Here is a 24,334-nt window from a genome sequence, read left to right as displayed (position 1 = left end):
GTTTTACTCTCAAATGTTTGTTGATGTTTATTAAGAATTACAGTCAGGTGTAATATTGAAGTGGGGCAGCATTATGTTTCCTTGATGTTGTCCAAGCGCTCAGCTCTATTTTCTTCACACCATTTCTTGAATGCTCGGCAAAGGATGATCTCTTCTATGTCATTGAAGATTCCTGTAGGGGCAAATTGAGACAAAGTGCAGGAAATTTCATAGTGTCTAAAATTTGCTTTGAACACGTAATGGTGCACTGGTAACACTTTACAATAAGGTTTCATTTGTTAACGTTAGTTAACAACATTAATTAACATGAACTAACAATGAACAATACTTTCATAGCATTTATTAATCTTGGTTAATGTTAATTTCAACATATAGTTTAAAATAAAAGTTTTAAAATGTAAAGTTTTAAAATCAAAATGTTTATATATTTACAGCTTAATGTACTATGCACTATGATCTAACATGAACTAACAATGAACAATTGTAGTTTTATTAACTAATATTAACAAAGATTAATAAATGCTGTTAAAAACAGTGTTCATTGTAAGTTCTTGATACCTAATGCAGTAACTAATAATGTTAACAAATGTAACCTTATTGTAAAGCACCCTTTAAGCTCAAGAAAAATAATAACTATCAAAATATGAATAACTACAGTCTTGACCAACACAAAATAGGTATAATTTTAAAGCTTAGAAGCTCAACTTTACAATGCATGTAGGCATTATGACCAAAACTGAACAAGTGCTTTGAAATGTCCCGAAAAATCAGAAGTGTTCTTCATTATTGTAATTGGTAAAAACATTAAACTAATAAAATAGCCATGTGTCATAAGTTGTTAGAAAGCTCTCAAAAAGTAGAATACAACCAGCTTGTTTGTTTTACTGACAGACAAAAATATAGCGAGTAATAGCTATGTATATGTCTTTGACATATATGATACATGTAAACAGGTGTTGCTTACAGTATATGCAGCATTTTCGCTTATAACTTAACGAATCTTTAAAATGAGTCCACACACAATGTAATATGCATAAATCATTAGATAATCCACACGAAGCATGATGTGCTATCTGGCTAAAAACACGTTAGCCTTCCTCGATGAGAGTACTTTGTCCAGCATCATGGAATGCTAAACTAATCGTATTAGGATTCAGATCGCTGCAACCAGAGGTGGAAGTCATCCAAATATGGGCAGAGAGGATCGTTCATTACATGACACAGACTCAATTATGGCTCAAATGACACAGAATCAGCAGGTGTCTGATTGTTCTGCACCAAGCAAAGTTTCAGCACATAATGCTTCCCCCCCCCCACCCCCCCATCTGCTGTTGTGTACTGAGGGGCTGCTGTGCCGTGTTAAAACGGTATATGTTTACTGTTTCAATATTGTTACGAATGTTGCCTATATGCTTACATAAGAACAGCTTATTGCAACAGTACTTGCTAGGAGAAGAAATTATAAAGATAGTGAGTGATTTCGGGTTTGGGTCGGGTTCGGGCTTATAATCTTACGGTATCATTCGGGCCGGGTCACACGGTCTCGGGTACGGGTCCGGGTTTCATTTAAAGGCCTGTGCAGTTCTCTACCTCCCGATACACATTACAAATACAATACCGATTTAATACATGCAAATGCTGATTTAATACATTATGATGAAATTTGAAAATCTGTGGGATTGTTTCAATCTCTTTTGCACGGTTCACTTTACTTTTGCCCAGTAGGATACCTCATACAGTAGAAGCCCTGAGAAATGTGGTCAGAAATTTACAATTGTCTTGTCTTGGCATATATCAGCGCCACGGCTTAGTTTACAATTTAGATGACATGCTTCTTCAAAAATCAAACTGTAAAAAATCCTATGAATGCACATATAAAAAATATCAATACACAAATTTAAAGTAGGCCTATCAATGCAATATTTTGAGAAAAATAGTCACAATGTTGAAGTGCTATGATTGTGTCGGCACAGCCTTGTACAACAGTGGTCTTGGACATTATACTGACACCTATTGAAACAGAAATATCTTTTGGCAGGCATATTTCTTCTCATAATCTATTTACTCCTCAACTATAAATGTCCAAAAAAAAGGAATAAATAAAGTGAGCAGTATTCATTTGGTCACGTGATCTCAACATGGCGGCCTCCATAATGTGCAGTCCACCTAATTTAATCGACATTTTTGGGCAATAATACAGAGTAAAGTTCAAAAAGTGAAGATTTTTAAATCCCATTGTCTATACTACATACTTGCTTTGCCCAGTCCCATTGGTAGAGGCATTCTCAGAAGTCCACCGGAGTGCTTGAGTCGTTCAGTAAGGGATTTCTGTACCAGCTCCAGAGTGCAGTCTGAATGCCACACAGGAAGCTCAAGACTCCACATACAGACTATGATGCGTCTTTTCTCCTCCTCTGTCAGAAAACCCCTCTCATGAGCCACATAGACCATGAAAGCCATGTCTATGTTAACCGCCTCTCCATGTAGAAGTGCAGGAAGAATTTTCTGTATCAAAGAAAGAGCTTCAGAAACTCCAGTCAGAGTTAGTCAAGACTTGGAGAAAATCAGCTTTGAGAAACTATGTGCAAATGTTTAAGAAATGATCTGGGTTAAACACAAGTGAAAGTCAACGGACAGCATCTTTCACTGCTGTCAGTTACCAACAAGATATTCCATATTCCACCAATTATTCATAAATAATACTATATGTATTTATAATCTTATGATAAACAGAAAGATTTTTAAAAATCTTTTTTTTGTTATTGTCCTAACTTTGTAAACATGTAATTCTGGTTCTGATCACTCTACCTCACTTTGAAAAGTCTTATTTCATTCCACTAGATGGCAGAAAGCACTAGAATTTTTTTCTCTAACACATTGCATCACAATATACAGATCTGAAACGTAGGTGGCGCTCTAATGCATTTTAGCCCTCAAAGATGTGTTCGTCCATAGACATTTAGTCTAATTTTCAGTTCATGCACCACCCTCGTTATTTAATTGAATATCTCGGCCTCTGAGTGGACTAGAATTTCAATCTGTCATTAGAAAGCTGAGATCCTCCCCTTTGTGATGATATAAAACATTTAATCATCAATAGTCAGCATATATTTCTGATGATTTGTTTAGCATGCTTTTCCTGCTGGATGGCATATTTTGTTCTGGACATCTAAGATATAAAGCAGATATAAAGTTTTTAGCTATTTTGTGTTTATAGCAGCAGTTATCGGAGCATAAAAGAGACATTTGTATTTGATGACTTACAGAAATCACATTTCACTTTTAGGGCAACAAAAGATGCTATGTGAAGGACTTTTATTTTCATATAAACATTTCTACCCCATTACCTCTAGGGGGGTGCTGATTTTCAACGCAAATGTTGAGGCCTTATTTTGTAATTTTAAGTAACATAAATGCAGAAGTTATAAATTATATAAATTCAAATTCTAAGCTTTCAAATGATACCTCATATGCCTTATGTATACAGAAACTTTTTAAGTGTTAAACAGAGTTTAAGGGGTTTTAAGTCTTACGAACAAAATATTTTTTGAAAAATGTATCTAAATAGTAGTGTTAACGGTGAGACTACTTTATTAACTTCTGGTTGGATTAACTTCTGGTTATTACCGACTTCATTCCTGTGGTTGATTTTTCTGTGTAAACAGTCCCTTTCTGGTATACTTCCGTGAATTATGCTGAAATAACTGGGTTACTGACTTTACATGGTCATGACAGGAGTTGAAATATTGTATATTACTTTGCAAAAACAAGGTTTGGAAGTGTAATTTAACATTTATTCTGGTGCAATGACTTGCCCCATTGATTTCTGTTGAAAGTGCATTAATGTAAAAAAATATTTTTGATTTCTTGTGGTAATCGACAACAATGACACAAATGCTGGCAGTAGAGCTGAAGTTATATTAAAGGTGCACTCAGTAATTTTTTTCCTCATTTAAAAAGTTTTACCTCTAAAGAAATTAATAGTAATTTTGAAACATATGTATAAAATCATGATCACTCATGAGATGAAGAGTTCAGTCATATCAGTAACCTTATAAAAGCTCTTTTATTCTACATGGAGCAGGGGCGCTTCATGGGGGCAGCCATGTTAGAGTCACATGACCACCTGAATACTACTCGCTTAATCTTAGTAACTGTGCTGTTACTGAACACTTTCATTCATTCATTAAATTAGTCCTGGTTGACTGTGCATAGTGAATCTTTACAATGGCATCAGTAAATGAAAACTGCTGTTTGAATGATGCAAAATCCAGGCCACTAGATGTCAGTGTAAGACAGACTTCGACATACTTCAAAAAACTTCTGAGTGCACCTTTAAACACAGAAAAGTCCTAATCTTAGAACCATTTCAAGCTCTGGACTGATGATATGGCCAAAGTCCACCAGCCTGTCCAGGTCATCTTCCCACAGGTTTGGGGCAAGTTCCTCCAGCATGGTTTCTATAGCCAGTCTGGTGGACACACTGGCGGCATCTGTATGCGCTTTGGTTCCTTCTGTGGTTTGAAAACTGGTGTCCAACAAATATCTGCCCTCCTTCTCCAAAAGTTCAAACAGTCCTTTGTGTTTCATCAGCGCCATCTGTAGGAGATCATTAGCATTGGTGAAACAAGACCTAAATTAGGCAATATATTCAGATCTCTCCCTTAAACAGCACTTTTTTTTTTAAAGGACTGACATTTTTTTGCTGTCAATGACAAAATAAAAACAAAATACAAAATAGCTTACTTTATTTTATTTATTTTTTTAAGTTGATTAATGTCCATTCAAGGTAAACATTTAATCAGTATGTATGTGTGTTCCATGTGACTCGAATCAATGACTGTGACAGTACTCTATCATTTGAGCTACTGGAACTCAACTCAATTTCACCCTAATTCTTAGATGATTAACATGGATCATAAATTGTGTTTTTTACTTTACTGTTGAGGTGTTATTGACTGACCAAAAGAAAAAAAAAAAAAAGAAAAAAAAATATATATATATATATATATATATATATATATATATATATATATATATATATATATATATGTAAAGGTGAAGTCTGAATAATTTCCAAAGGCATTGAACACCTTGTAAATTAACTTGACTAATTAAATGAATAGTTCACCCAAAAAAAACAAAAAAAAAATCTGTCATAACTGAGTTGCCCTCATGTCATTCCAAACCCGCATGACTTTCTTATGCAGAACATATAAGATAATTTTTAAAGAATATTCAGAGCCACTGTGTGCAACGGACATCAACATTTTAAATGAAAAAAGACTCGTCAATGTCTGGTTGTTTCTAAACAAAAAAATAACGTATGCCTTCAGAACATTTAAAATATGATGCATGAGTCGCATGGACTACTTCCATGATCCTTTTGAGAGCAGTCTTTGTTCTAAACTCCTATTAGTTTCAGCCTTGAGACTTGAACCAAAGCAGCCTTTGTTCTATCTATCTATCTATCTATCTATCTATTTATCAGTCCCCATCTTCCCCCACAGTTTCCACAGACAGCAGCAGTACTAGGGTTAGGCTTCGGGGCTTAAGCCCCGTATGTTTTCAGTAAAGTCCTGAATGCTTTTATCATCTTGTAGTGATGTCAAAAGTACTAGTGCTTCAGTATCAGATTGATACTAAATATAAATATATTTCAATATTAAGTAGGCTAATATATAGAGATGTCATAAAATATCAATATATCAATAATTGATCGACAAATTGTATCTATATATTTTTGAAGCATCAATATATTATTTTATTTAGAAGCCTAATTTGCATGCTTTCCAACTCACTCAGTTGGCCTATGTTTAACAGTCTGGCGTAATAGCATTGGGAGACCACAAGAGGGTGATATAACATTTAATGAAGCCAGTTGTGGTCACTCACACACACACACACACACACACACACACACACACACACACACACACAGAGGATGAGCTGATGCGGTGCAGCAGATGGCAGTCCAAAGGTACAAAGGTTTTTGTACTTCTTCAAGAATGAACTGTTGTAGATGCGCAAACTGAACGATTACAAATAGTGATGTTTATTATGCAATTTCTCTGTATGTAGCATTGAACAGGTGTTTCATTCAAGCTGTCAAACCAGAAAATGACATCCTTGTAACTGAAAATACATTGTGTAGGCTCTATGAAAGATGCATGTTCACAACAGTGATTGTTAGAGTAAATAATCTTTTTCTTTTGATAATGATGAATTGTGTCTAATTTAATTGTCATCCAATAGACATGTCTGAGTTCCTTTAATTTACCCTGATGCTCACACTTTACCGAAGTTGTGTTGAGAAAGATAAAGACAACTGTGCAACGAGCAGCCTAGTTTATATATATGGAAAAACATCCCGATATATATCAATATTGGTATTCATCGGAAAAATCTTCAAAGCGTGAAAAAGGCATCAATCCCAAGCCTACTAATATACACATACAGGTGCATCTCAATAAATTAGAATGTCGTGGAAAAGTTCATTTATTTCAGTAATTCAACTCAAATTGTGAAACTCGTGTATTAAATAAATTCAATGCACACAGACTGAAGTAGTTTAAGTCTTTGGTTCTTTTAATTGTGATGATTTTGGCTCACATTTAACAAAAACCCACCAATTCACTGTCTCAAAAAATTAGAATACATCATAAGACCAATAAAAAAAAACATTTTTAGTGAATTGTTGGCCTTCTGTAAAGTATGTTCATTTACTGTATATGTACTCAATACTTGGTAGGGGCTCCTTTTGCTTTAATTACTGCCTCAATTCGGCGTGGCATGGAGGTGATCAGTTTGTGGCACTGCTGAGGTGGCATGGAAGCCCAGGTTTCTTTGACAGTGGCCTTCAGCTCATCTGCATTTTTTGGTCTCTTGTTTCTCATTTTCCTCTTGACAATACCCCATAGATTCTCTATGGGGTTCAGGTCTGGTGAGTTTGCTGGCCAGTCAAGCACACCAACACCATGGTCATTTAACCAACTTTTGGTGCTTTTGGCAGTGTGGGCAGGTGCCAAATCCTGCTGGAAAATGAAATCAGCATCTTTAAAAAGCTGGTCAGCAGAAGGAAGCATGAAGTGCTCCAGAATTTCTTGGTAAATGGGTGCAGTGACTTTGGTTTTCAAAAAACACAATGGACCAACACCAGCAGATGACATTGCACCCCAAATCATCACAGACTGTGGAAACTTAACACTGGACTTCAAGCAAATTGGGATATGAGCTTCTCCACCCTTCCTCCAGACTCTAGGACCTTGGTTTCCAAATTAAATACAAAACTTGCTCTCATCTGAAAAGAGGACTTTGGACCACTGGGCAACAGTCCAGTTCTTCTTCTCCTTAGCCCAGGTAAGATGCCTCTGATGTTGTCTGTGGTTCAGGAGTGGCTTAACAAGAGGAATACGACAACTGTAGCCAAATTCCTTGACACGTCTGTGTGTGGTGGCTCTTGATGCCTTGACCCCAGCCTCAGTCCATTCCTTGTGAAGTTCACCCAAATTCTTGAATCGATTTTGCTTGACAATCCTCATAAGGCTGCGGTTCTCTCGGTTGGTTGTGCATCTTTTTCTTCCACACTTTTTCCTTCCACTCAACTTTCTGTTAACATGCTTGGATACAGCACTCTGTGAACAGCCAGCTTCTTTGGCAATGAATGTTTGTGGCTTACCCTCCTTGTGAAGGGTGTCAATGATTGTCTTCTGGACAACTGTCAGATCAGCAGTCTTCCCCATGATTGTGTAGCCTAGTGAACCAAACTGAGAGACCATTTTGAAGGCTCAGGAAATCTTTGCAGGTGTTTTGAGTTAATTAGCTGATTGGCATGTCACCATATTCTAATTTTATGAGATAGTGAATTGGTGGGTTATTGTTAAATGTGAGCCAAAATCATCACAATTAAAAGAACCAAAGACTTAAACTACTTCAGTATGTGTGCATTGAATTTATTTAATACACGAGTTTCACAATTTGAGTTGAATTACTGAAATAAATGAACTTTTCCACGACATTCTAATTTATTGAGATGCACCTGTATGTACAATAAGTTAAAGGGATAGTTCACCCAAAAATGAAAATTCTCTCATTATTTACTCACCCTCATGCCATCCCAGATGTGTATGACTTTCTTTATTAGCTGAACACAAATTAAGATTTTTATAAGAATACATCAGCTCTGTAGGTCCTCACAATGCAAGTGAATGGGTGCCAAAGTTTGGACGCTCCAAAAAGCAAATAAAGGCAGCATAAAAGTAATCCATTTCAGCTTAAAAATTTTGGAATCCATTCACTTGCATTGTATGGACCAACAGAACTGATATATTCTTCTAAAAATCTTCATTTGCATACTGCTCAAGAAAGAAACTCATACACATCTGGGATGGCATAAGGGTGAGTAAATGATGAGAGAATTGTAATTTTTGGGTGAACTTTTCCTATAATGATACTAGACTTTCTAAAGTATAATACCAAATACAAACGCAATCATGCACTGTCATGTTTGTGGCTGCTTTTCAGGCACTCATGCGTACTGTATGTGTATGCATACAAGAAGGGCGCTCACAACTCACGATAGAGGCTGTGTGTGAATGGTCAAAACATCTGTCTTGGTCAGTTTTTGGTTCATCCAGATGCAGTGTGTAACAAATATTTAAATATACAACCCTGAAAACAAAGAATAATGCAGTATATACAGAATTTACAAACTTAAAGTTACAAGCACTGGGTAGCACTGTCGACTCACAGCAAGAAGGTCCCCGGTTTGAGTCCCGGCTCACCCAGGGCATTTCTGTGTGGAGTTTCCATGTTCTCCCCATGTTCGTGTGGGTTTCCTCTGGGTGCTCCAGTTTCTCCCACAGTCCAAAAACATGCAGGTTAAGTGAACTGGAGTCTCTAAATTGCCCATAGGTGTGATTGAGAGTGTGAATGTCTGCGTGTGTTAGCCTTGTGATGGGCTGGCCACCTGTCTAGGGTGATTCCCTGCCTTCAGCCCGAGACAGCTGGGATAGGCTCCAGCACTACCCATGACCCTACATAGGACAAGCGGCTATTGAAGATGGATGGATGGATCAACACTAATTTCATAATCACCTATTTTTGCCTATTTACAGGCTGCTATATTCTAAACTAACTTAAAACATCTGACGAATCAATAATAGGCTTCTAAACTGTCAATTGTCCAGAATGTGTGTCGAAGTACGGAATGCAAAATGGTGGCAAAAATGACAAAAATGATGTTTTTTTAAACCACATTTTTAAGTATAGTGTTAAAAGCATGCAACTTCTGATCTTTGAACGTTAAAATAAGGGTTAGGGTTAATGGCAGAAAGAAAAGTTTGTGGAAGTTTTTAGTTTTAGTTTAGTAATATTTTAAAAGATATACTATATAAACGACACTCCACAGATGTAACATTTTTTACATTAATTTTAAAGTGTGTTATACTCCAATATTTCATCAAAGGATGGACCCATATGTATTCACAAAGGTCTGGGTGGAATGGAATTTTGGTAAAATACAAGATATTTTCACGGTGTAAAAATGAACAACATGCATAAAATGGTTGCTGATATGCAAGAACGAATATGACAGAAATGGCAAGCACTAACAATTAGCTGTATTTAGAAAAATGAATAAAACCTGTCATTCACTACAGAAAACGTATTCTCCTCCGCCATGTTGAAAGTTTACGTCTCCTCGAAATTGGGAAACTTTTTAGTCATAATTACGACTTGAGGGGTCTTTCATGTGCAACTTCTGAGTGGGAAACTCGCAATTATGATAATTCCGATAGCATTTGAAGGCAGCATAAGCCCTGAATATCCATTGACCCTAGAACCGAGAACAAGAATGCACTCTTCCCCTACACCAGCTCAGTGCTTATGTCTGTGTTCTCAAAAGCATTGATGATGCCTGTGCAGGGCACTTCGAAGGGGGCACAATCCATGCTGTAGGGCCGTTCCAAACTGAATTTACAAGACAAATTACTTAAAATTATCACTTCTGAGTCACCATTATCACCTGACAGCCCTCTGAAGCTCTTGCAGTAGAGGGTGATTGTCTTCGAAGGGAAATGTACAGTTTGGCTAAGTGTTCTTAGTGTATTGTGATTCAAAACATTGATATATTGTGAGTACATTATGACAGAACTTTCATTTCTGGGTGAACTATACTTTTAAATTTAATAAAAAATATTGTAGAATAGCATTTTTCCTTGAAGTCATACTTACAACTTGTGCAGTGTTGGCAATCATTTTTGTGGTGGAGATGAAGTGTACTATATTTATTTTGAGAAACTGACTAATATTGTACTCTCATCCATGCAGTAGGTATACCTTCAACATCTCGGCCATTCCATTAGAAATATGGCGGCGTGGTAGAGTCCACAGGAAAGTTTTGTCCAGGAACGTTGCCACTGGTGGTATGTACGACCCTAGCTTATTTTTACAGTTTGCAAAATTAACTCCGTTCTTTGCCCCTACACTGGCATCAATGTATGCCAACAAAGTGGTAGGGATGCGAATGTACGGAGTGCGTCTCCGATAGAGCGATGCCGCCAGACCCACGATGTCCAAGCATACGCCGCCACCAATAGCGATGATGGGCTCTGTTCGGCGGTCAATACCGAACTTATGGACCTCCTCCAAGATTCTTGTCACAAATATCATGGACTTGTTCTCCTCTGTTGTGGGCAAGGGTAGGATCTTGTACATCACCTTTTGTGCTTCAAAGTATGCTGCAACCTGTGAGCCGTAAAGATTGTTAACAGTCTCGTCGATTACAATGAATCGCTTCATCATTTTATCGTTGTTCTTAAGGGTGTAAAGCTCTGTAGGGTTGGAGATATGGCCAAACAGTAAGGTGTTATTGCTTGCATCCAGTAGCCTCTCACATTGAATGACTCGGTAAGTGAAGACAATAGGGCTGACCACTGTCCAGGAAACTCCATGTTCTGTGGAAGACTCATAACTGTGGGGCAAAATTATATATCACCATACATATCAATACCAAATACACAAAAAGTGTTTTTTGGACATGATACCAAAGGTAAAACCATTTTCTCTGGACATGGTAATGCATGGTATTATTTTAAGTGAATTAGAGTACCTTGTAAATACCATGGTATATAAAGAACACAACAAAACATTTACCAACTAAAATTATTATGAATAATTATTAACAAAAAGGCTCATGACCTCATGAGTCAATAGACCGTAGTATTTTGGATTTGCCCACAAACTGTAAGACTGTAACTGTAGCTATATGCGGTGCATAGAACCGCCCCTTGAACAAGACAACACAATAAAACCACGCTGACATACACAGGTCAACACAGTTTGTAATTTCAGAAGTTATTTTATACAATTCATTAGATTTGCTGTTTGGTCAAAACAATGCTTTTATATTTTCTATGTTACCTTTCACAGTTTACTGTTTTGTGAATTGTTCTGTTTCATAATTGTTTTAAGATTTAAATATTGTGGAAAATCCATTAAAGGCCTATAATACATTTATTTACCCTATAAAGCCTGACATATAAAATAGTCAGAAATTTCTCATCTGTTTTTTGAACCTATAAACAAATAAAAAATAAAAAACATATATGTTTTTTTTTGTTTTTTTTTTTTTTTGGTATCATATTTTATACACCAGGCTTTAAAGGTCATTGTCCTCTGTTGTGTAGGAAAAATTTAGTCTATTAACAAAGTTTAGATCAACACGAATGCTCGCACGGATGACCTGTTTATTTTCTCTGTGCCATACACTCTCACAACGCATGCATACACTCCCCAACAAGGCAAACCAGGTTACAGCATTAAACATGAGTATATAACATTCCCCCCCCCCCAAAAGAACTTAAAGAACGTGCATGAGCTAAACCTAAAAGTTACAGAAATGCTAAAAAACGTATACATGAAAGTCTGTAATAAAATCCTTCAGATATGCAGGATGAGCCCTTGCCCGGACTGGTCGACCCCCAAGTGCCACAGGCTGCGGCACCTCTTGGCTATCTTGGTTATCGTCAAGTGGTGGGTGAAGAGGTTGAGACCCAAAAGCTGGCGGAGGTGGTTGCAGGTTAGGTGCTGGTTGTTGTAGGGGCTGTCTGAGAGGGGAACCTTGATGTGCCCTGCATAGCCATGGCCGTACTAGCTCAAGGAGGGGAGGGGCTGTGGTCTGAGCAGTTCCTCCAATGGGTTCTGTTGCCCGTGGGCATCTGGTTGAGTCAAGAGGAATCTGTTCTTTCTGCAGGAAAGTATACCAGTCTTCGGACCTGAACGCAGTCCAGTACTGGGATATTAGTGTCCTTGACCTTGTGCCTCTTGTTAAAATTGTCCTTCATTCGCCCTTGGTTTCTGCAGCTTTGGCTGCTGCCTGGGTGCTCCCTGCTGCTGGTGATGGTGAGTCCTGTGTCCTGATTCTGTCCAGTGGCAAGTCCATCTCCCGTCCGAGCATGAGCAACGCAGGAGAGGCCTGGGTTGTGGTGTGCTTGCTAGCCCTGTAGTGCATCAAAGATTGAATGAGTGCCATTTGAAATGAGTACCCCTGGACCAGATGCGCTCAAATGCCAAATTCTTAAGGCTCTGACTGAACCTCTCCACTCCACCATTTGCCTGGGGGTGATAGAGTGCATCAAGGATATGCTTAATTCCGCTATTGCTAAGGAAGGTGGAGAAGTCTACAGAGGTGAACGTCATGGTTACTGGTGTAACCTCCGTTCCCTGATGGAGGGAACGAGACGTTGGTGTCGATGTAGTGACACTAGGGGTCACTCTTGGGAGCCCGAGACACCTCTGGTCTTTGATAAAAGGCCAATGAAAATTGGCGAGTGGTATTTGCATGCCACTCCCCCGAACATACGGGTATAAAAGGAGCTGGTATGCAACCACTCATTCAGGTTTTACGCTGAGGAGCCGATATAAGGTCCAGTCATTTCAGCGGGTAGTTCAGCGTTGTGGCAGGAGGGACCAACGTCTCGTTCCCTCCATCAGGGAACGGAGGTTACACCAGTAACCATGACGTTCCCTATCTGTCAATTACTCGACGTTGGTGTCGATGTAGTGACACTAGGGGTCCCTATACAAAACGCCACAAGGCTGAACTGTGTTACGTGAACTGGCGGTGTGTGGTGGGCAGACCTGCTGTGTGCCGCATAGCCAGCACACCAGGTCGACACGTAACCTCCCAACACAGTTATGAGTGTCGAACGGCCCTTTTTGGGGACAAGTCGACTACCCAGAGATAGAGACAGGCTTAACGCAGTCGTGGCCTCTTTCCCCTTCTCTTTTTCCACTCCCTAAAAAAGAAGGGGGATTATCTGACTGGGCCGCCAGGTCTAGTTGGGGGGTGTCCCTCCCAAGGGGAGGACACCGCGGAGACCACACCTCGCCCCAAGAGAGGGGGGGATATTTAAGTAGAAGAATACATCACATGGTCTTTCCAACAATGTGGAGAGCCTTCAAGGTAGATCCTGCCCAATGGGGGAGGAGTTACTACAACATGGAGAGTGAGGGGCTCTGCCCATGGAAGATGCAGTTTGCCAATAGGGAAACGAACTAGTGGAAGATATAGATCACATGGGGTTAGCCTTACAGGGAACCGCCACATGCGGAGCACCTACCCCAGAACCGGGCTCTTAGTTAGCGCGTGTACTGGGCCGGCAGCGAGTCTCTCCAAAAACTCGACTGCCACAGGGCTCGGAGGAAGTCAACCAGGAAACAACTTTTGTGAACACTACTGGGAATTAACAGCGCACGTCTTCAGCTCAAAAGGAGGTGGAAGGCGCTATGTGCAAGCGATACACCCGGCCGGCTATCCCGGGCTTATCCGCTTGTGTTGCGTGCCACTACCTGGGAAACCGGTTCCACCCGGAGGTTGTAGAACCTTGCAAAGGTGTTGGGTGTTGCCCAGCCCGCTGCTCTGCAAATGTCTGTTAGAGAGGCACCTCTGGCCAGGGCCCAAGAAGCCGCTACACCACGGGTAGAATGGGCTTGTAGCCCTACCGGGGGTGGCATGTTTTGGGCGAGACATGCCATAGTTATGGTGTCAGCACCGACTGGGTGCGCTCGTTCGTAAGGTGCGCCGTCAAGGAGACTGAGTCCAACTCCAAACCGAGAAAAGAGATGCTCTGAACTGGGAGGAGCTTGCTCTTTTCCCAGCTGACCCAAAGCCCTAGTCGGCTGAGGTGTGAGAGCACCAGGTCCCTGTGTGCGCATAATACATCTTGAGAGTGAGCTAAGATTAGCCAGTTGTTGAGATAGTTGAGAATGTGAATGCCCACCTCCCTTAACGGGGCAAGGGCAGCCTCTGCGATCTTTGTAAAGAAGCGAGGAGACAGGGACAGGCCGAAAGGGAGGACTTTGTACTGATACGCCTGACCCTCGAACGCGAACCGCAGGAAGGGTCTGTGTCGAGGAAGGATCGAGACGTGAAAGTACGCATCCTTCAGGTCTACCGCCGCGAACCAATCTTGATGCCGGACGCTCGCTAGAATGCGTCTTTGCATCAGCATCTTGAACGGGAGTCTGTGTAAGGCCCGGTTCAGTACTCGCAGGTCCAAGATTGGCCGCAACCCACTGCCTTTTTCCGGTACAATGAAGTAGGGACTGTAAAACCCCTTCTTCATCTCGGCTGGAGGGACAGGTTCTATCGCGTCCTTCCGTAGGAGGGTAGCGATCTCCATGCAAGGTAGCAGCGTTTCCGTCTTTCACCAAGGTGAAGTGGACACCGCTGCACCTGGGCGGATGCCTGGTGAAGTGAATCGCGCAGCCGAGTCGGACGGTCCGGACCAGCCCTCGTGACGGACTGGAAAGCGCAAGCCATGTGTCCAAGTTCCGCGCAAGGGGGACCAAAGGGACAACGTCATCGGATGTACCGGCAGGTGGGGCCTCGCGGCGGGGCGGAGCTCGAGGTGCCACACCACATCGTGGCCGTGCTGAGTCCGAGGACATCGAAGCACTTACCTGGCTCCTTGTGACCACCCCTGGAACAGCCTGGGATGGGGGAGGAAGAGGCCTGTCCTCGTGACCCGTGGAGACTGTCACATCGGGGGCGGATTTGTGCCACAGCTGGGCGCTCAGGGCGGGAGACCGCCGCTGGAGTGCCAACCTGCCAAATGGAGTGGTGGACGGTGGTCGTGATGCCAGCCGTACACACCGGATATGTGACCCAGGGAACAAGGAAACCACTCTTGCTGAGCTCTTGAGTACTGCAGCCACTTGGGCATGCAGCGCAATTAAATGCAAAAGGTAACAAAAAGATGAAGATCTGCTTTCCAGCTCCAGAGCAGCGGGTTTCGTTGTCCCTGGGTCACCCGTCTCAAGGGTGCTTTGAAGCCTTTCACGGGTTCTGGGTGGCCGCGAGACAGGTGGCGTCTGCTTCCTGCGGTGGGCTCCACGCCGGGGCCAGGCCGAAGGGGCAGGCTGCGGCGGAGCCGGTGCAGTCACCGCAGGGGGACGCCCTTGGCGATGAGTAGATGGGGTGCGGAATTTTGAGCTGCGCCGGGGCAGGATAAGCCGGCTAGCATCCATCTACTGCTCTACCATCGAGAACTGCTGGGCAAAGTCCTCGACGGTGTCGCCGAATAGGCCCGCCTGGGAAATGGGGGCAGCAAGGAATCGTGTCCTGTCGGCCTCACCCATATCGACCAGGTTGAGCCAAAGGTGGCGCTCCTGGACCACTAGTGTGGCCATCGTCCGCCCGAGAGACCGCGCCATGACCTCCGTTGCTCGGAGAGTGAGGTCGGTCGCCGAGCTCGGTTCCTGCATCAATCCCGGGGTGGAACTACCCTCGTGCAGTTCCTTTAGCGCCTTGGTGGATTTGCAGGAGAGCCATGGTGTGCAGGGCGGAGGCGGCTTGTCCAGCGGCACCGTAGGCTTTGACCGTCAGAGACGACGTAAACCTACAGGCCTTGGACGGGGGCTTTGGGCACCCGCGCCAGGTGGCGGTGCTCTGCGGGCATAGGTGCACCACGAGCGCCTTTATCCACCGGGGGATTGCCGAATAACCCTTGGCCGCCCCACCATCGAGGGTAGTGAGAGCGGGGAAGCTGAAAAGATCGGGACCGGGCAGTAAAAAGTGCCTCCCGCGACCTTGTCAGCTCTTCATGCACTTCCGGGAAGAAAGGAACGGGGCGGGGTGTGGCTTTGAGCAGCGCCGCGAGCCCAGGAACCAATCACCGAGCCACGAGGGTTCAGGGAAGAGCGGTGAAATCCACTCTAACCGCCGCTTGCGGCTGTCCGGTAAGGCATGTTGTCATCTCCGCATCAGCCTGTGACTGGGCGATCGACCCCGAAGGGAGGAGCCCAGCTGAGGCTTCCGACTTGACGAGCCCACTCTCCGATGCTGCGCTCGAGAGCTCATCACTTTCGCAGGCTCCGAATAAGAGGTCGAACTCGCCGTGAGATGAGCCGGCAGACTCACCCGGAAGCCCGATCGGGGCAGACGAGCGTGCTGGGGAATGGGAGGTCCGCGGGGGGATACCCGGCGGAGGCGGTCCCATTGGGGTCCCCAAATCGCCCCCAGTGCTAGCCGCGCTGGCCTCAAACCCGTGGGTAAAAGGACCGAGGCGGGAGCCTCTGGGGTGGCTCGCTTTCTTACGAAGGCGAGCCGCGACCACAACGTTGCCATGGACATATTCTCGCAATGAGAACGTGACCATCCACGAACGCTGTCTCCGCGTGAGCAGTGCCCAGACACGAAAGACAGTGATCGTGACCGTTAGAAGGCGAGAGATAACGAGCACAACCAGGAATAACACACAATCGGAAAAGCATCTTTAAAAAGACGCATCTTTAAAAAGACGTTCCGTGTGTGCGCTCTTTTAGAGAAATATATACTCTTTTAGAGGGGAAAATGCTCTTTCAGAAAATATACTCTCTAGTTTTTCTGCCGAAGCGCCCAGGGGCATTCTCTGCAGTGCACCAGTGCAGAGGAGGGAGAAGCCGCTGAAATGCGCCGTCAGATCCAGCAGGTGAATGAACAGTAGTATTCAGCTCAGCGAGCATGACCGTTCGGCTCCGAAGAGAAAATCTGAATGAGTGGTTGCATACCAGCTCCTTTTATACCCGTATGTTCGGGGGAGTGGCATGCAAATACCACTCGCCAATTTTCATTGGCCTTTTATCAAAGACCAGAGGTGTCTCGGGCTCCCAAGAGTGACCCCTAGTGTCACTACATCAACACCAACGTCGAGTGAGTGACAGATAGGGAACTGGGGCCCGTTGTCAGTGGTAATGCCCAGAGGCATGCCCCAGCGAGCAAAAAGATCATCCAGTATTTTTGTGATGTCTTGTGTTGTGACAGTCCCAGCTGGAACTATCTCAGGCCATATAGAATAGAGGTCGTAGATGACCACTAGAAAGCGCTGATGGTGAGGAACTCCGTGGCTGTGAATTTGGGCCAGGTTCGGGTTTAAAAATTCAGGTCGGGTTAGTGTTTGTATGAATATGAGTATGAAAATAAACAGGCTTACCAAACTTGTTTCGTGCACACGCTCTCACTCACAGACACGCGCGAACTGACAAGTTATGGGTCGTTCACCCCAAATGTGTTTTTGCGCATGTCTGTTCTGTTTCCCCATTGTTTTCCAATGTAAACACATACTGGATGAATGTCTTTGACATTTACACTGCGTCTCGCTTTTTCTTCAGTGTCTCGTGCAGGACAGGCATATTTGAAACACCATATCAAGTTAAAAAAACGCATGTTGAGACACCTGCGCTCTGTTTCATTCTTTGTGCTGCATCTATATTGTTTTTAGCGCAGTTGTCACAAAGATTCAACAATCTGAAGTCCTCTAATATGTATAGGAGATCAGCGACCACATTGTCTCTCCCTGGTTTGAATTTGAGCTCATAATCGTACTGCCACAGGCGCTTGCCCCATCTGTGCAGGTACAGGGGTTTGTGCCCTGAGCCGGTGGCTGACAGGAGCATGGTCAGAGCCTGATGGTCCATGCAGAGGGTGAAACGCCATCCATAGAGGTAGAGATACCATCTCTCAGAGGCCAAGACTCAGGCGGGAGCTTCACGTTCACCCACAGAATAGCGCTGTTCTGTGGCGTTCAGAGCCCTGGAGGCGAATGCTATGGGTCTTTCCACACCATCCTGCTCTTGTGACAGGACCGCTCCCGCTGTCTGTGCTGAGGCATCACAGGTGACAATAGTCGGACTGTCTGGATCAAAGTGGCCGAGGACAGGTGGAGTAGTTAGCTGAGACTTCAACGTTCAGACAGCCTCGAAGCACACTGCAATCCAGTTCCACGGCTCCTCTTTCTTTAGTAACTGGCAAAGAGGTGCCGTGGTCTGGGAGTGCTGGGGCAGAAAACAAAGGTAGTAGGCTATCATGCCCAAGAACGAGGCCACCTGGGAGGCTGAGGTGGGTTCCGAGATTTGGTGGATAGCCTCAATGTGTGACTGAAGAGGGTCGATGCCCGTGGATGTGAGACGAAACTCCACAAAATCAATAGCTGAGGCTGCAAATGTGCATTTCTCTCCATTTAGTGTAAGGTTGTTCTTCATGAGAGCCCTGGCCACCATGTGGAGACACTCATCAGGGTCTGGGCATCTAAGGTATGGACTACTATGTCAAACAGGAAAATTGCAACCCCCGGAATACCAGTCAAGATGGTGACCATCATTTTTTCAAAGCAGCTGGGGGCAGAGCTAAGGCCAAATGGCATGCGGGTGTCCTAAACACTCCAGTATGTGTGACAAACGTTGTGAGGTCTCTACTGGAGGGGTGGAGTGGCACCTGCAGGAAGCCTTGTCCAGATTTGTGAAGACCGTCGATCCGTAGACCACCTTGTTCACAGAGCACAAGTCTACACAACTTTTTCTTGGTGATTACCAGATTAGAAATTCAGGGGGATGCATTGACTGGCTCAATGACCCCCATGTTTAGCAGTGTTTGGAGCTCAGTACTGACATCATCCCTTAGGGTGAGGGGAATCCTGTGCAGAGGCTGTATGACCGGTGATACCTCAGGGTCCACCAGAGGCCTGTGAGCAAAAGCTGTGAGGCAGCCCGGTTCATCAAACAGAACCCTTCACTGTTGCCAGGAGGAGGTATTATGGTGGATGTCAGAGCCCTTGTCATCCCATAGTGTGAACCCCAGGCCTATGAAAAGATCAAGGCCCAGGAGGTTGGCTCTCCGCTTGGTTATGTAGAAAGGAAATGATGGCAGGTGTTTAGATCCATAGTGCACTGGGACCCATAGAACACCTACCACAGTAATTTTGGCAGTGTCGTAGCTGCAGAGAGACGTGGAGGGCTGTTGCAATGGCAGCTGTGAGAAAAATTTGTGATAAGTGCTGGCACTGAGCTGGGATGCAGTGGCACACGTATCCATTAAGAGTGGAAGACTCACCTCACCTAACAGCACAGTACATGTCCTGAATGCAACCTGACCAACTGATACGTGTCTGATCTCAGTGTAGTCATTATAGGCAGAAGGGGGTCTTTTCTGTGAGGTTTGGGTAGTAGGGGCTGACCGGCACACTTTTGCAAAGTGTTTTTTTTAAACAGTTCCTGCATTTCTGTCCTCGTGCTGGACATTGTTGTGATCTTGAATTGTGTGAACTCAAACTGCGCCAGCTCCCCTCTGTCTGTGCTAGTTGCACTGGAAAGCTTGCCTCCTCATATTCGCTTAAGCCTGTGGGGGAGTGGCTGTGGCCCATGTGACAGGACGGAGATGCTTGTGTACAATAAGTGGTGATCCAGAGCTGAAATTTGATATTTTTAATGTTATGATTTGTGCTTGTTGCGGCTTGTCAGGGGAGTTGAGTGACACCGGGCGGCAATGTTCTTTGCGCATCCAGATGCGCACTCTACATGCTCTGCTGCTGTGCAGCTCGCATTCATTTCAAGTTACATCGCAAAGCAAGATGCAAACAGATGTGTCCCCCTACTCATTATGTACATCCATTGACGTACAGATGCACTCTTCTTTTATTTAAATGAAAAGTATTTTTAGGGCAAATTAGAACTTCTCACTGGAACTTCTTGTACTGGAAGCGAATACTTTACCATGAGACCAATCAGTACTTCTGGAAAAAAAATTCTTATCCATTTATTTATCCAGTGACTAATAAAATCCCAGTACTTACAGTGTTAGATGTACAGATCAAGTTATCAAATTGATTATGTGAAACAGTAAAAATCATGGAAAACACACATCTTGTCACGTTTTTGTCTCTTGGTGAGCTTTTAAAATTAATTTAAAATTAAATTAATTTATTTTCTATGGAAATGCATGACATTACAATTTAGCACATCAAATCAAATAAAAATAAAATATTTTCTTTTCAAAAAACAATTATCATGTTTTTTATGCATCAAACACTATGGATCTGTTCAAAAACCTACTGAGCTTCCTCCAGAGGCAGCATTTTTAAGACATCATAGGCGCATTCCCAACGTGAATGCTGTTGTACCTACGTTTTAGCGTAAATGCTAAAACGTAGGTATATTAAGTATGCTGCCTCATAAGATACCTCATTTTGGACAAATTTTAAGGTAGCTTCATATGTATACTTCCCCATGTAGGAGATCCCAGAATGCACCATGATGAGCTCGGCCAAAGTCTTTCAAGCAAGTCAGTCCACTGTCGGTCATGTTTGGAACACTCCCGGGAAGCTATTTTCAGTCATGAAAGAGTAGTTCCTATCTACTTGAATGGGGAAAGACCAAAATCTCCAAAACGGTTGGTCAAGATTATGATCAAAGAACATATTTCAAATCAGCAGTAAAATCTGATGAAATTGGTGTCATAAATTATGCTTCTTTACCTCAGATTTCAGTAAAAACCAAAATGTTCCCAGCTTGTATAGCTAATGTGCATGCAAGTTCTCAAGTTGATTGACAGGCGATGTCTGTATCTAAGAGGTGATTGGCTCTTTTACCTGTAAGGCAGGAGCCGCTGACTTTTGGCTGCCGTTGGGCATTCCAATTTCTCATTAATTTTAATAGAAGTGGCCTGTCTCTGCTAAATTCTCTCTGGCTTGGCGGAAAAATAAATCTAAGATGGCGGATGAAGCAAGAGAAATTTGGAATATAAATTTACTTTCTAATACTTTTCTAATACATTCAATACTGAAAAGTATAGATAAAAATGTTTTGTTTGTTTTTCATTTAAAAAAAGCTAAATTGTAATTTATTAATTATTTTGCTAGGCCTCAGGAGGTTAAATATGACATCATAATAGCTTGTAATGTAAAATAATTAGATCTTTATAATGACACTAGGCTACATATATAAAAATACATATAAATATCAGTTCACACTTTATATCATAAAAATTATGTCAGCATTTTCAAAGCTCATGTTGGTAATGTAAGGTAACTTGGTGACTGAGATATATACTGTACCTTAAAAGCCTGTTGTATCATATTTGATACACGCAATTCAGCGTAATGTAAAAGCACAAGCTGCTTCAATTTAGCAAATACTCATTTTGAAATATCAGTGTAACAGTATAAGGATGGGCAAGGAGGCGGCGGGAACCGGCTGAACAGTAAAAATAAACTCAACTTAAAACCAACATAAACAAACATGCAGCGTGGCTGCGTGCATCTCTCTCGAACTGGCGCCTCCGCCTCATCTTTATCCCCCTCCCGGCTGATTATCCCGATTCAGGGCCAGCAGTGTGTCTTCATGGCCCAGCCCGGCCCTCCTCCTCGTCACACTCCTCCATCACCCGACTCAGATCGGGGAAACCCCCGGCATGACGCACTTCCCTCCCCTTCCTGGCGGATGCCAGCTCACTCCTCCCCCGACAGACGGCAGTGAGTCCTCTGGCGCCTGGTGGATGGAACCGCTCCTCCCCTTCTTCGGTGGATGGCTGTGGCTCCTCCGGCTCTCAGCAGCCGGCAGTGACCCCTCTCTCCCCAGGCAGATGGCCACGGCTGCTCCTTTGGTGGACGGAATCAGCGAGGACTCCGCGACAGCGCATCCCATCTTCCTGGGTTTCGTTACCACTGTGACAGTATGAGAATGGGCAAGGAGGAGGCTGAAACCGGCTGAACAATAAACATAAAGTTTTAATGTCAAACTCAACTTAAAACCAATATAAACAAACAAGCAGCAGGGCTGCGTGCGTCTCTCTCTTTCGAACTGGTGCCTCCGGCTCATCTTTATCCCCCTCCCGGCTGATTAACCCAATTCAGGTCTGGCCGTGTGTCTTTACGGCCCAGCCCCGCCCTCCTCCTCATCACAGTCAGTAATAATATAAACATTATTGTTATTTTTACTTAATCAAAATCGGCAAAGATTTCACAGCAAAAAGATGTTTGCATCACAATACGAAGGTTCCCACTCTGACAACTTACATATAGTCAGAGACTGTTTAGCCTAAGAAGCACCACTTGTACTAAAATTAATGGGAGAAATTGAAACGCCCAATATGGCAAATGTAGAAAAGGTAGTCCCACCTTACAGGTAAAATAGCCAATCATCTTTATGCCTTTATATAACTACTGTAGATACAGACATCCCCTGTCAATCAACCCGAGAACTTGCATGCACATTAGCTGGACCAGCCTGAAAAATTGTGGGGGTTTTTTGTGCTTTATCTGAACTAGAGAGAAGCGCAATTTATGATACCATTGTTGTCAAATTTTACTACTGATTTAAAATATGTTCTTAAATCATAATCTTGACCAACCGTTTTGCAGATTTTTGTCTTTCCCTATTCAAGTAAATAGGAGCTGTACTTGTGTGCCACATTTATTCACAGAAAATAGCTGTCCGGGAGCTTTTCCAAGATGGCTGCCCAGTGGACTGACTTGCCTTGAAAGTGACTTTGATATAGTGTGACAACATTTCCCGCTATTGGTTCAACATGTGTTAAATGAACTGTATACGTTTTCCACCATCCTGGACAAGAGTGGAATGTTCAGTAGCTTTTCTTGTGTTCAAGACTTTGAGTTATGTGCCTATACAGATAATTATTAATTCTTAAAATAAACATATCCTGATAAATATTCACTGGAGTAAAAGTGTGACAACTAGCCCCGGTATCTCCTATATCATAGTACCATGGTATAAGCTTTTCTCCAAAGCAAAGACCTTGAAAAAGGCAGTGAGACCAAAACATCTGCAAATCTGCATTTTGAAGATAAGCTGTGCAGTAAATTTAAGGTGGGCATATACTTCAACTACTCTCCTAAGAAGCTTTCCCCCACCCACCCAAAACAAACATACGCACATGCCGTAAACTTGACCTCATGGTTTCATGCTGTAAGGTCGATTCTTAAAATAGAAAAGCATTTCAACATGAAGCAAACTCTTCACAAAAGATGTAATTACAACTTTAACTTTGAAAAAACAAAACAAAGATAAACTTCACATTGTAAGTAGTGCTAATGTATTTCTTTTAATTTTTAACATTGATAATAATATAATCACAATAATAATTAAAAAAAATTATAATTTTCAAATAATTAGTTGAGACATACAATAAACCATCAGTAAGTATGGAGTGATAAGTTAGTTTATGGTAATTTTAATGAGTACATACTCACAGTTTGGCATCTGACAGCTGTCCCTCCACATCTACACAATCTGCAGTCTGACTCCTCCATGTGCAATCTGACTGCACTAATCTGAATTTAGTCACATGATCACTGATTCCGTCACTGATTTCTTCGGTGTGAGACATGATTAAGTTCAAATGTAAAAGTTGTTTACTTGTCTACTTGCTTTGTGTTTGAGAGTATCTAAAGACCCTGCTGAGATGTCAGAGGAGGGTGGAACTGTAGGGAAACTATAAATAGGTCTGTTACCAAGAATATACATTAATAGATTTGTATGGGTAAACAATGGAAATATATGTGTTGAATGGGTTTTCACTGTGTAAAGGGATATAGGGATGTGTTTCAAATGCCAAACAAGTCTGCACCATTGTGAAAAATCTTGAGAAGTTTTAGTTTATTTCTTACTAAACCTCATCATTACCTGACAGTGTAATTTTTCGTGCAATTTTATCCTCAATGTAAAAAAAGAAAGTAATGAAGTAGAAAAGGCTACTGGAACAATAGTCTCTTTTGGCTATCAAGTCCACTTTGCAGATTATTCTGGACAATAAATGTAATAAGTAATGATTATGCAGCTTGATCACATGTACTTGTATGTATTCTTACGTAAAGTGTGGTTCTAGTGTAATGGTAGCCAGCTGGTATGTGATAGCTGTGCAGTGTGTAAACCTCACTCTCCTGGCCTTAAGAGATGCACTAGCAACCAAGACTTAGCAGGCATGGCTTTTACAACCTCCTTGCTAGCACGTCCGACTCCCATGCCAGGGGTCGCCAGTTTGAATCCTGCTCGGAGCAGCTCA

At 42.7% G+C, this 24,334-nt stretch overlaps 1 protein-coding gene across 2 annotated transcripts; it reads right to left on the bottom strand.

Moving 5' to 3' along the window:
* Positions 1-24: 24 nt before the first annotated feature.
* Positions 25-23,717, bottom strand: LOC127420041 (2-epi-5-epi-valiolone synthase). Of its 2 annotated transcripts, none has more exons than XM_051661983.1 (5): positions 23,523-23,717; positions 10,339-10,972; positions 4,366-4,599; positions 2,253-2,505; positions 25-172 (listed from the first exon to the last, which is right to left on the bottom strand). In XM_051661983.1, exons 1-5 carry the CDS (start codon positions 23,657-23,659, stop codon positions 72-74), a joined length of 1,359 nt encoding a protein of 452 aa, XP_051517943.1. In that variant the 5' UTR covers positions 23,660-23,717; the 3' UTR covers positions 25-71. The 2 variants fall into 2 exon arrangements, with proteins under 2 accessions (XP_051517943.1, XP_051517945.1); XM_051661985.1 differs by having other exon boundaries at positions 23,519-23,685.
* Between the last annotated feature and the right edge of the window lie 617 nt (positions 23,718-24,334).

This window comes from Myxocyprinus asiaticus, chromosome 29 (assembly GCF_019703515.2).
Source record: "Myxocyprinus asiaticus isolate MX2 ecotype Aquarium Trade chromosome 29, UBuf_Myxa_2, whole genome shotgun sequence".
NCBI classification, from domain to species: Eukaryota; Metazoa; Chordata; class Actinopteri; order Cypriniformes; family Catostomidae; genus Myxocyprinus; species Myxocyprinus asiaticus.
Note: the sequence above shows the minus strand (reverse complement) of the source record. Positions and strands in the feature narration are given on the sequence as shown.